Source organism: Numenius arquata, chromosome 1, assembly GCF_964106895.1.
Source record: "Numenius arquata chromosome 1, bNumArq3.hap1.1, whole genome shotgun sequence".
Taxonomy (NCBI): Eukaryota; Metazoa; Chordata; class Aves; order Charadriiformes; family Scolopacidae; genus Numenius; species Numenius arquata.
Window position 1 is genome coordinate 122,599,551 of NC_133576.1, and position 13,650 is coordinate 122,613,200.

At 41.4% G+C, this 13,650-nt stretch overlaps 1 protein-coding gene across 2 annotated transcripts in view; it reads left to right on the forward strand.

The window, feature by feature from the left end:
* The first annotated feature begins 1,768 nt into the window (after window positions 1-1,768).
* Window positions 1,769-13,650, forward strand: part of RDX (radixin) — a 41,516-nt gene continuing 29,634 nt past the window's right edge. Inside the window, exons 1-2 of one of the 2 annotated variants that reach the window (XM_074146908.1) lie at window positions 1,769-2,036; window positions 9,881-9,952. In XM_074146908.1, the coding sequence (XP_074003009.1) occupies window positions 9,941-9,952 (12 nt within the window). In that variant the 5' untranslated portion in view covers window positions 1,769-2,036; window positions 9,881-9,940. Of the gene's footprint in view, window positions 2,037-9,880; window positions 9,953-13,650 lie in introns of those variants that run through there. The other variant, XM_074146917.1, reaches the window with a different exon arrangement.

Genomic DNA, 13,650 nt, shown 5'->3' on the forward strand with positions numbered 1-13,650 from the left:
TAAACTCAGGCGCTTATAATTCAGTTTAATTTCATCATAGTTTGTATTATATAGTCATCTAGTTTATTGGAATCTTCTTTAAATTTTGTCCAAACAAATTAAAAACCAAAATTTAGCCCGTGAGGCTCCCACATATTCTCTGGGAGATTATTCCTAGTTGTTCGCCAGGCTGCCCTCCTCTTCTTCCCCTTCTCCCCAGCTCCGATTCATCCTAAAATGTATTATTCTTTTTGAAGCAGCTTTAATTGAAAATTCCTCTTAATTCTTCCCCCAACCTTTCCCTCTTTATCAGACAGCCAGAGGGCGAGGTGTATTAATAGCAGCTGCATGACTCAGAGTTGGTAGCTCAAGTGGATCCCTTTGCACTGAGCTTTGCTGTTTGGCCTCCCTGGCTATGTTGCCACCGAGCTGCGGGGGGACCTTCCCTTCCTTGCAAACAAAAATAAACTGCAAAAGCACAGAGGGGGCTGGGAGTGCCTCAACCTCTCTGTCCTTCAGGATTGTCCTTACTGCTGTTTTCTTCTCCATCCCCATTGGGATTGTGTAGGACAAAAATGAAAGTATGTATATGAAAAAAAAAAAAAAAGGTGTGATTCCACACATAGCAGCTAAAGCAACCTTCTTTACCAGGAACTGTCTTCTAATATCATAGCCTCTTACACTTCCTACCCTCCTCATTTTGCATCTTGTAGATGGATCCATATTCTTCCTCTCTTTATGGCTTTACCTAATTTTCTGTGCACCAAAGTTTACTTTTTTTTTTTTTCCTGGCAGCTCTCCTATCATCAGGCCCTGCAATGCTCTCTACTGCAATGGCAGAAACAGTCACTCCAGAACTCTTTTTGTTGTCTCTACGAACACTTTTACACCGTTAACTCTTTCCCTCACCCGAGTGATGGAAAAGGAGGAGGGTCCCATCGCTGAGGGAAGCAGGGCCAGCTCTACACCCCAACTGCATCCCGCGCTCTTTCTCCTGAAGACTCCCCTTTCCTCAAGGGCCATCGTGGCTTGAGCCTTCCCGCCCCCCACACCACCACCCCCCGAGCCCCGCTGCGTCCTCCCGCCCGGTGGCATGGCCCTCTCGGTGCCACACTATCTGCCCCAACACCCGCACCGCCACCGCGCCCGGCCGCACCCACAGACTCCTGAAACACACCCCTGCCGCCTTCTCCGCAGCCAAACCGGCGGGCACGGCATCTCCTCGCGGGCCTTTGGACGGGAAACACCCCCGCCGCCCTCCGCATGGCTCAGGCTTCACTGACACTTTCTTCTCCCGCCTGCCCTCAGACCCGCTGCCCAGCTGCGCTCTTTCTCATCTTCCCCTCACTTACATGAGCGACAAGTTGTCGGAGGGCAGCTCTAGCGCCCAGCAGCGATTACAAGCACACGCGAGCGGGCAGAGCTGGCCTCCGCGGATTTCCGCGGGGCACTCGCGGCTCCGAGCACCGGCTCAGCCCGAACGCGCAGGACGCTCCCTCCAGAAGGGCCACAGAGGAGGGCAACCGCCATCCCCTCACGGGACCCCCGTCCCTCGCCCTCCATGTCCCCCCCAGCGGGAGCTCCGGCCGCCGCCGCCACCCCCCCCCGGGTCGGCAGCACCGCTGCTTCGCCGCAGCTGTGCGCGGCTCCTTCCGCGCCCACCGAGCCGCCCGCGCGCTGCCAGACCCTCCGCCAACACCAGCACTACGGGCAGCGGCTTCGCGCCGCCTGAGGCGCATGCCCGGCCGCGCGGCGCATGCCCAGCGCGGGCCCAGGAGCGGCATCTGACGGGGGGCGGGGGGGGAAATCTGAACGGCGGCGGACGCCGCCATATTGCGGAGCTGTCAGCTGCCGCCGCGTTTGGCGCCTCGTCCCCGGCGGCGCCGCGAGCAGCAACGGGGCGGTCCTGCAGCGCCTCCTGCCCCGCTGCGGCGGCGGAGGGGTGGGGGGGCCACGACACCACCCTGCCCCAGGAGGAGCGGAGAGCGCCGCGCCCAAGCACCCGACCTCGGGGTCTCGTCCCCCCCACGCCCCGCTCGCGGGGAGCGGAGCCTCAGGTGAGGTGAGGCGAGGCGAGGCGAAGTGGGGGTGTGGGGAGCGGCAGCGGTGGGGCGCTGAGGAGGGGGCGGCGCGGCCGGTTGTCAGTAGGGGCTGGGGTGGGGTCTCCCTTGCCGCGGCGCCCCGGAGGACAGAGCGGGGGCGGCGGGCCGCGGCTGTGGGGGCCCGCTCCCCCGCCGCGCTGGCGGCTGCTTCAGGCGGGAGCCCGCCCGCAGCTCCTGGGGGGCGGGGAGCGGGGCGACTTGTTGCGGGGATGTGGCATCACGCCGCTCCTGTCCGGGGGCGGAACGGGCGCCGCCGCTTGTGAGGGGGGCCCGGCTCGCCGAGCCCGCCGCTGCTGAGGGGGCGGCAGGCGGGCGGGCGCTTTGTTGGGGAAGCCCCGGGAGCGCGGCCTCGGGCCGCCCGGGCCGCGCAGCCCCCGCTGCATTATTCATGTCCCCGGGCGTCGCGGCTCTGGAGGTTACCGTAGACATGTGGCAGTCGGGTCGGCCAGCTGACTGTGGCGGTGTGGAGGAATAATAAGGAATTACTTCATAAACAAGTGCTGTGGAGCATCTGTTGCTGTCTATTGTTTTCAACAAATGCACGTTTTTAGAGTCCTTAAATACTGACCGACGTAATGGGCACAGCGGCCCTGAATGAGCCTTTGTGCATTGTTTTTTTTTTGAATGGATTAACGTTTTGTACGAGTCGTGGGCATTTGTAATTAACCTTGCCGCTTAAAGTCTAGTGCAGATAAGGGGTTTTAGTTTCAACTTTGTGGAATTCATTTCTCTTTTGTCAGTTTTCTTAATTTAAACGTGAAAAAAAATAACTCTTTGGACTTTATGCCAACACAACTAATCATATCAATTGTAAGGTGCTATTAAGCTGTCTTTTCCAGTCTGTGTAGCACCCTAGACAAGTATTTCACGTTCCTCTTTCTGGTACAGGCTTTTAAAAAGATTCTGTTTTTTTAACTGAGTTATGGGAGTTGTAATTCCGAGTTTTAATTAATTCTGCCTCTGTGAGTGGCTTGTGTCAGGCCTCAGACATGTCTCTGCATCTTACTCTGTTTTGTTTTCATAGAAGATGCTTGTCATTATGTTTGTGTCACAGAAACGTTTTGAGGATGCATCTGCCTGCACAGCACTTCATGTATTCAGAAGACCGTAGAAATACCGTTGTTGCTGTCAGCTCTTGTACAGTGTATTGGCACAATGCTGCTGGGCAATGTGCATTGCGAGGGAAGATGGTATACAGTAAGATTATGGCTGCTGTGATGAGGTAGTTTTGTGATCGTTAAAGAGACAAGTAGTAACTTTGTTGAATTATAAGTATGGCCTTTATTGATCTGTTGATTTAGCATAAGAGGGGCTGTGAGAAAAATAAACTGCACATCAGTACAATGTTCCCAGATAAGCAACTTCCCAGCAAATGGCAATTGCAAGGCAGTGGCATGTTTCCAAGCTTTGTGCTGAAGTGACACAGCTCTTCTATCAGGATGGGGAGACTAGAGATCAAAAGTACAACAAACAGCTTTAGAAAACACATGGAAAATGACATGGTGTGACATGTCAGGAGCTGTCCAGAGAGTTTTCCTTGCATGCTGACTGCAAGAAATGGTGTAAAAGTGATTGTAGAGACAATAAAAAGAGTTCTGGACTGACTATTTCTGCCATTGCAGTAAAGAGCATTGCAAGGCTTGGTGATAAGAGAGCTGCCAGGGGAAAAAAAAAAAAAGTAAACTTTGGTGCACAGAAAATTAGGTAAAGCCATAAAGAGAGGAAGAATATGGATCCATCTACAAGATGCAAAATGAAGAGGGTAAGAAGTGTAAGAGACTATGATATTAGAAGACAGTTCCTGGTAAAGAAGGTTGCTTTAGCCACCTCCAGGATAGGTGTACGGCCTTTTTTCCTCAACAGCCTTGCTCATCTTCTTGAGAAGGGGTACTTCTGTTGGCAGAGGCGAAGAGGGAAGTTGTTTAAGGTATTACTTCTTTCTATTGGATGGGTTAAATACATCAAAGCCGTCCTGTCGCTTTGTATTGCATTAAGAGTCTGTGGGAGTAGAGGAAAGGGAGGATTTTCAAGTCTGTAAATGTAAACAAAGCTTTATACAAACTTCTGAAGAAAGTCCTGATTGTTGAAAGATACTGATCCATTAAAGCAGTGCTCAGTGTGTCTTGCATGCTCAGTGAGTTTACTCCAGAGCTGGAGGGGCCTAGGAAAACTCTTTCCTTTCAACATTGAAGGGCTGCATCCGTGGGGTAACTTTACCAGTAGGCTAATCCTTAGCTTTGTGCTTTGAATTTAAAAGCTTTTTTTCCTGTCGGCTTTAGACATTTATTAATCACTCTGTGAAATGAAACCTTCAAGTCACATAGTACAAGGAAAAACAAATATTACATTGGCCCAGAAAGAGTGTTAATAATATCTACAGTGGAACATTTCCATTTAAGAACTCTAGCTAGTGTATATGGAGACTGATGCGAGTGACCAGTTCATACGTTTTCTTTATTTTGTGGAACTAGTTCTGAGAGATTTAATAGCATTATTCAGAAAATATAATATCTGGTTTTGAAATGGGATATACCCAGAATTTTGGTTATGTCATAATTCTTTGCTAACTGTATTTTTAGATAAAGGTTTACTTCACCTTGAAACAACAGAGTACCTGCATCAGTCGCGCTTCTTAATTTCCATTTTCCCTTGTACACATGTACATGGGAAGATTGGCCATCCTGTCATTGTAGGACTCTTCAGAACCTTGGAGTTATTTCAAATAGCGCAGTTTTGGGTACTTTGAAGCTAAAATTTGAAGTAAGGTTACTAAACTTAATAAATATAAACTGTATGTAAATTCTATAGCACATCTATAGCATACCAGTTTATTAACTGGTAAAACTGCAAGTATTGCACGAATATTCTTTGGCTGGCCTGTGTTGCTTTTTGTTTAACTACCATGTTGGCAGCTGCCATATTTTCATTTGTACTTCTGAAGTTCTCAGGAACTCCAGTCTGGAAGAAACACTTCACTCTTCAAAATATATTTAACTATAAATACATTTAATGCACAACAGTTGTACTGGTTATATTGCAATTACTTTTCAGAAAGACAGCAAGTTTATCTCAAGTATTTCGGGGAAGGGAGGATTGGGCGAAATAGTGGTTTTAAGAAGGCAAAGATACTGTACTGAAAAAAAAAAGTTGCTATGTAATACTCTGTGTGTGATATCCAGCACTGGTCAAATCTCAATTATTACATGTTAGTTATAAAATTCAGCTCCTATTTTTCTTCCCTCCTCCCCCCCCTTTTTTTTGTGAGATACATGGCTTGTTTTGGTTCCCTCCATAGGTCTGCTTACATCACAGACGATTGCCTAGACGACCTCTCTGTCTGTCTGAAAAAGATGTATGCTGAAGTAAAGTCTGTGGCGAATGAACTTCTTTATTGGACTGCAGCAAGTGTGTCATTAGGGAGGTGTTAGTGTAGAAGATGATTCCCTGCAGGCATTCACAGGCTGCTTTGGAGCAGAGAGGCGTTTTTGTAGAAAGCAGAGACCAGTTAGTCAGGTACAGTGGCCTGTAAGTTGCCTATTGCTGCCTCCCCAGAGAGCTAAGACTTTTAGGTGTCACAAAAAATGGAATGGCATAGGACTTTGAAACAAAAAAGTATATTAATTTTAAGTAAGTTTCTGTAAATAAATGAGTTAGTTGTATTGCTGTGGCTAAAGCTCTGTAGTCTCTGCTATCTGCGTGTAAGAAAACAGATTATGAACTTCTCGCTAGAGCTTAGGAGCTACACTGCTGAAGAGACTGCCTCTGAGAGAAGGTCCTAAGCTGTCAGACAGGGATCCCGCTTCTGAGGGTTGGTTCTCCGCCAGCCATGCGTCCTGCTCAAGCCTTCTGCCTCCTATCCCATCCTCACCTGACCTCAGACCCATAGCTGTGTGTATGAATGTTTCTTTTGAAAACAGCTGCTGCATAAATTATTAGACAGAATTTTGGCATCGAGCATTTTATGCACCATCATTTTCTGAAGAAAGCTTTCTTTGTCATCTTTCAACAATTGCGTTATTTGTTGGCTTCTGTGGCATAACTGGAAACATGGATGATACTGATTTAAAAATCCTAACTGCCTTGTAGTGAAATGAATTGCCATCACAGTTCTTCATTTCAAGACAATTCTTGAAGTTCTGGATGATTTTTCGTTTGTTTGTGATGTGGAGCCTACTGGTGTTTTGGTGGTTTAGTCCAGAGTCCAGATTACTGCCTGTGCTGTGAAGATCTCAGGGGCTGGAGTGTTGTAGCAGAAGGAACTCTGCAAAGTCACAACCCTGCTAATCCTGACTTGGAAGAGGCACCTTTGGGAAATGAAATGCCAAAGTGATGAGCCTTTATGTCTAGTAGGTCACAAGTTGGTTTCAGAATGCCGGAAGCGACAGGGATATCATTCCCAATCCCAGTTGGCTGTTTGTTTTTTTTTTTCCTCTCTATTTGCAATGCCGTTTCACATGAGTGTTAAGATAAAAGTAAATACAATTAATTGTTTCAAAGATAAAAATTTAGTAAAACTGATATGGTTGCATCCACTAAATATAAATCTATTGGAAACGCATAAGTAGCAGAAGTGAACTCCCACTCCAGTAATAATAGTGGCGATGCACAATATTTTGCCTGGCAGTGATTTTTGGTTTCTTTTGGCCAAATATTTTTCTTGTGTTTGTTTTGTTTTGTTAATGTTAGCTGCTGCCAGTAATTGGGAAAGATAGGGTGTTATTTTTCTATTCAGTGCTTACTTGATTTCAATTTTTGCACAATTTTAAGATTCTGATGTCTTTTTATATAGATGTATTACTTCGTTAAAGTGCTTTTGTGTGAATATGATGTTTTGAAATTGCATAACATTTTGAGTATGGAAGCGTAAAGACTGTCTGGTTTTTGCATTATATAAAAAAATGGAAACAATGGTCTGTGAATTTAAGTTGTAGACTCTATAAGTTGAGTTTGGTTTTGTTTTTTTTTTTTTCTATCTTGTAATATGGCACAAGGACTTTACGATCTGAACTAGAAACAAGTTCAGCATGGTTGGCTCTAAATTTATTACATTTCTTTCCTTTTTTTTTTAAAGGAATGACAGAGGGTTTTTTTTTTCTTTTTACTCTTGTAAAAGATATTACAGCAAACACTTCAACAACAAATACCTTGGCTATTATTTGTTTTGCATAGAGTTGTGGGGTTTTTTTTTTCCTTCTGTTGCTTGTGTACTGTGATAATTTGTCAGACCCTGAAGATATGTGGGGCTGACAGTGGAACTTCATTTTTACTGAGTTTTGCACAAGAGGATTCTTACTTTTAGCTGATAGCTTTATTTTATTACATGTGAACAATAAATGTTAATTCTGTAAACTCATCTAAATTACATGTCTACCAATTGTGATTTGATGACAGAATTATCCTATAAAACTTTGTAGTCGTGTTTCTGATTTTAAAAATTACCTTAAGGTTTTAAAATATGTTTTCAAATAAGTGATTTAGGGTTGGTTGATAGTAGTTTAACAAAATTTTTGGGTAAAGCCCAAAGTGAAAAGTTGGGACACATTTATGGAAGAATTTGCAGTGATAAAACATATGAAGGTGTAACAGTCATTTTAGAAGGTGATAGACATGTTCTTTCTTAAAAGGACCTCAGAAAGTAATCAGTTGTTAACACAGTTCTCTGCCTTGTGCCATATGCTCTCATGTGTTTCCTGGAGACTGGACTTAGTTATCAGTCATCTTACCATACCCCTTCTTTTCAATGCCAATATAACCATAAGCACATGAAAATAGTTGTGCTGCTTTCTATTGCTTTCAGTACTGTTGAGTTGGCACGCTTATAAAATGGTGGATGAGAATCTAATTTAGCTTTTGCATCGTTAATTAACCGAGTTTAACTCTAGGGCTTCAATCTGCCTTCAGTTTTGCAAGCAATGAGCCCCTACTGTCAAAAAGGTGAACACAGGGATTACTACAGCTCAGAATCCTGCTTACTGTTAGCAGATATTAAAGCCAAGCTTGTTTTGCCTTTTACTGCTCTTTTGATTTTTTTCCTGACGAGTATATTGGGGAAAGTGGGAAGAAGAGAGGGCAATCTCTTCTGTGAACTGGAAATGAGCTACAAAATTTTATCAAAACCCAGTGTTGTAAGCACCCTTTTTTATTGCCCTCCCCTTCCCCCCCTCAAGCTTTTTTGGTTAAAAAAAAGAGGGGGGAAGGAAATTGCAGAAAAGTGTATTCATAGTTTTCCAGAATATATTCAACAGTATCTTAGAAGAGTAGCCTTACTGTCCAATACTTTAGAATGTCTTCCGTAATTAAAAAAAAAAAATCTATTGGAATGTAATTCTCTTTATGCTGTGCAAACATAGTATTATACTTTTATAGTTGTGCTACATTAATTATATCATGATGAATGTAACTTAAAGACACAGTTTTAATTTTCTCAGGCTGATTTTTCATTAAACAAAATTTGTTCCCTATCTGTGTTATACCATTAGATGTCTCTTTCTGTAATCTTTAGTCTTAACAGTCATTTTTCTTTACCAGCCAGCAACATTGATGCTTTTTAAATTCTGTTTTCATCCTTTCTCTCTTTTTTGTCCAGTCCCTCTTTTCAAACATATCTCTGCAGATTAGAAGAAGCAATAAAAATGAAATGCTACTGCACCTTAAGTTGCTGTGCAAATTTTTCTGATGTCGACTGTATTTTTTATTGCAAAGAAGCAAGGAAAAAGAACTTCTTTTGTAAATATATATAACAATACTTTATATTTGCATTTTTCTTTATGAATGAGAAGCCATTTGTACAAAAGTTTGCTTTTGATAAATGAATTACTCTAAACGTTTTGCTTTTCTCCTTATATATTTTTATTAAGCACTTCTGAATATTTTATTCACCTGATGCAGTCATACTACTGGCATCTTGTATTGTTCTGAGTAGTATGTCACTTTCATTTTTCTTACTATAAATGTAAGTTCAGTTAATATTTTTGAAGGCAGTGCCATTCTTGTATTCTTTGCAGATCAGCAGCAGGACTGATTCATGGAAGTCATTACTTTAACAGTGTGCAAGAAGGTGACTAGCTGAGTTAGAATGAATTGAAAAGGAGGCAGGATGCTATCTACCGATAACATTGCAAGTTATCTACCAATAACATTGCAACTTTTTTGGAACAGAACGCAATAGTGAATACTTCCATTACCATGTAGACATAACTTACAGCCTTTCTGCTTAGAAAAAAAAAAAAAAAAGAGAAAAATATATTTTAAGCAGAGCAGATATTCTTCTTTTACTGGGATGGTGTACTTGCATTTCTCTTCATTTGGGAAAATAACTATATCATTCCTTCACTGAGAGAAACAGATGCTTTTATAGACATGAAATAGTTTTGATGCTTTAAAATTATGGTTTTTCTTTGTTTTCATGATGTTTCAAGTTTGACTGGAGTTGACAGATTAAATTGCAGCTTTGGAGTTCCTTGTACAAATTTTGCTTCCTTGTAAATAATGTTAATGGTTTTTATATTGAAAAATGTCTGATATAAAAAGTTTTAAAAATAATTTGTATCACTTGGGGAACTGTTGTCTCTTTATTCTGACATTAATTGATTAATATTCTACAAAAAATAGAAAGGAGGTTACTAAGAAACCTGTAGATTTTGGTGCTGGCTAACTTAATTGCTTTTTATATCATCTACTGAAAAGTATATTTTGTACATGTAGAGCAACTGCTTTGGAATTCGTACTATTTGCTGTGATGTACATGAACTCTGTTTTGATTAATTTAAAAACAACACTTTAAATTTTGTTTTTGGCAGAAGGGGGCAAAGACTTTGTAGAAGACTTAAGTGGACAAGAGACTAAAGAAAACAAGAAAAATGCCGAAACCAGTAAGTAGCTGTTTTCTTACTCATCTAAAATCTGTCAGGGTTTTCACATTTTAGAGTGGTGATCTTATAACAGCTCTACTTGTTTTGACTCTGCCCTTTTTAGATTTCATAAGATCTGATAATGTACAGTTGGAGTTGAGAGATAGTTTAATACCAATACGTGAAAAAAGATCAGGAAAGCTTAGTACGGCAGGTAGCATGGAGCACACTTGGAGGTGGGGGCAGTAGTGGGGGCAGTACTTACAAACCACAGTGAACTTAGAGCCCATTTGTCTGGCAGGAGGAATGACTTTTCAGGAATTGTTTACTTTGAGATGAGATGACATACAGTGGTTAATGGAGGCATAATTGCAGCCTGACTCAATGTCTGTGAGAATCAGTGGAAGGATTTGCTGTAGGATTTGGCAGGGAAAGACAGAACATGTGTTAAAGGGTCTGTGACAGCAACAGTTTTACCATAGTAGAGGGTATAACCCAAAAGGTAAGCGTTGAAGAGAGGAAATAAGCAATGTTTGTGGTCTCCTATTCATCTCACTTCAGCTGAGATAAGGGTTCATCCACTTTCTATCCAGGGGAAAAAAAATAATCTCCAACTTTTGTTTTAATAATAGTTCTAGAATTCTTTGAGGAGATAATTATTCAGCAGCTTGTTTCTTTTGCTGTTGGTGTAATATTGATTGCTTTGGATTTCATCTGCTGTGTGTTTTAATGACTTTTGGTTTTCTGTTCCCCTTGTAACCAGTGAGCAAAGCATTCAGAAAGGGAACCGAATTGTCAGGGGAGACGGTTTCTATTCAACCCAATTGGTTTATGTAATAGCCTTCAGGCTTTCTTTGTTTTCTGATGTTTCATTGAAGTTGTAGATTAGGAGCAGAGCAGATCTGTTGCTAAGAGTAAATATGTCTGTGTGCACGTGTGTACACATATATACATACCTATACATAGATGTAAAAAAGTTTTTTGTGATTAATCAGAAATTGCCAGTGTAAATAGTCCGTATTGCACGTCAGTGTTCGGAACCAGTACAGCTTAATGAATAATGTCAGCATGGGACTGTCCAAGGGCTAGAAGTTCTGTTCTGAGCCTTGCTGTTGGTCTACTGACCAACTGGCCATACCGTATTATTTCTCTAATTTCTTCTTCCTTCCCTCTCCCCTGCCTTATGGACTGGGGGCAATATCTTAGCACTTTCTGAAGTTGTAAGATCCATATACTGCTCCCTTCTTACAGAAAACTGCACTATTAAGGGCAGGGAAATGTGTTAGCAGCACACTGTTTTCTGACCTTTTTGAGTCCTGGCTACAATAATTGAGCGGTGCCTTTGATAGAGCTTCTCAACTGGAAAACAGTATTTTAAGAATAAGGCAAAAAGTCACTGTGAGCTGCTGTGGTTCCTGAGGCCCCCAACTCCTTGCAGCTATAGAGTGGTGAAGTCATAGAAATGATGACTAAGAAAAAAGACAGCCTAGGTGACATTGCTTCTTTTTAAATTCTGGGATTGGAACCGTGAAATTTAGGCAGGCAGGGTTCCCTCTATTTTAAGGACCTAAGAAAATCGTAGGAAATACAGTTTTAGGGTTGTTGACAAGAAAAGCAGTATCCTTAGAATTGAGATTGCAGAGGTGTTGGAAGCGCTCACAATCCACCCCAGGAATGGAAATTAGCTACCAGATCTTAGGAAAGAAGCTGGACTCATGCCACAGATGAGATAATTTTTTTTTTTTCCTTTTATGAAGGGCTTTATATAAAGAGTTCTCGTGTGTTGGGATGTTCTCGTGTGTCTCCTGACGATGTAGGCGCATGTGACATCTTAGAAGGAAGCCAAGTGAAAGGAGCCATTAAAAAATGAAATTAAATTGATTATGTTATGTGGATTTCTTCCTGTAAGCTACAGGTTGCTGTAATTATAATTGCTAACCAGTGAATGAAAAAGTAGCACACATGCCAAAGATAAAGTATTTTACCTATAAAAATCAAACCTCGTATTTTGCTCTGGTTGCTTCTTAAATGGTTGATTGCTTTGGTGCTCCCCCCCGGTTCATCCCCCCCCCCCCTCTTCTTTGGAGACAGTAAGAGCCTAGTCATTGGTTATGTTTAATGAATCCAACATCGTTCTTTGAAGAGTCTTGCTGTTCTGCTGGGGTTTGGTAGTACTGGACTGTAGAAGATCTCTTGCTCTGGACATACACTGTAGCTCTTACCAGTTGTTTTTGAAGACAATCCACAATAACCAAATGTACTTCTAGTCCAGAAGCTATTTGTGTTTCAGCTCCTTGTTCTTTATTTTTGATGCCGGTTACAGTGACTGTCAGTGTTCTGTAATTGTATTATTGGAGGTCTTTTAACCTGAAAACTAATGAAATAATTATGGATAAGGGCTAAGAAAACCCAGTTAGCATAACTGGTGAGAATTTTGACAGCGTTATTTTATAGCTCTCTTCTTTTTTATTACTGTGACCTATTTAGGTATATATTTATATTTTTTTTCTTCCAGATTCTTCTGTAATGATCCAGTTGATAGCTTTCAGAAAATCTGGTCGTCTTGTAAATATATGAATCTGTGCAGTACAACTATAAGTGAATTCTCTCTACGTTTTTGGAATTTTTTTTTTGTTATGCACAATATAATTAAGCAATAGATTAGTTTAAACAAAATCAGGAAACATTAATTCACAGAAAAAAACCCAATGGAATAGATTTTGGTTTAACTTTTTTGCTTTTAGGTTGAGAAGTTATGTAGTATTTCAGACAAAATTAAGTAAATGAAGTAAAGGGTCTTGGCATAGTTGAATTTTAAAGCAGAGGTCTTTCGTTTTTCCCAGAAGTCTCAGTCTGAAATAAGGTTCATGCCCCTGTGAATGATCTTCTTATACATGGTGGCAAAAGGTCATTGTTCTTATGTGTTTGGGATTTTCTCTCTTAGAGGCTACTAGGTTAAATAGCTTGAGTGAAAAGGCTGTTTTGAAAGGGTAGAAGTGACTTTAATATATTATCCTGAGACAATATACCTGAGATACTAAGGTAGTACGTGTCTGACAAATACACATTAGTGAAACATTTTCTTGTTTTATTGCTTCAGTAGACAAGTCTGTTTGTTCACCTGTGTCTGTGTTTGTAACAAAGTGGCTTTCTGTTCTTCTAAACAGTTCACTCAACATCTCCTCTACTTTTAAAACAAAATAGTTCTGAGACTTAATATTCTCAACTCTGTCTAGCAGTGCAAAATTTTCATTTATCTTCTGTTGTGATCCATCTAAAAAAAAATTGGTGACTTTTTTTAATTAGGTCTTTGCTGCTGTAATCAAAATTGGAGCTGTTAATAGGGCTGTTTTCAGTGTGCTTAGTTCTCTGCTTACTGAAGAATAGAATATTTGTTGAATCTTATTTTCAGTACTTTCTTCTGACAATGTTTCTCAGCTCTATGCCATTCTCCCAGATCTTCAACAAAAATAGAAACATAGAACTAAAATTAGACATCATTAGTTACATAACTGTTAATCATTTCATAGGCTAAGAAGATTAGGTTTAATTGACTGAAATATTAGTTGCATTCATATGGTGTAAGAAGAGTTAAAATTATCAGCTGTTTTTGCTGGTATTTTGCAGCGTTTTTGTACAAGACTGCAAGGTGTGGAAGAGAAACCATTACGCTGGGTAGATGTCAAGGCTACTAAGATTAAAAAAGAATTATTTTTTTT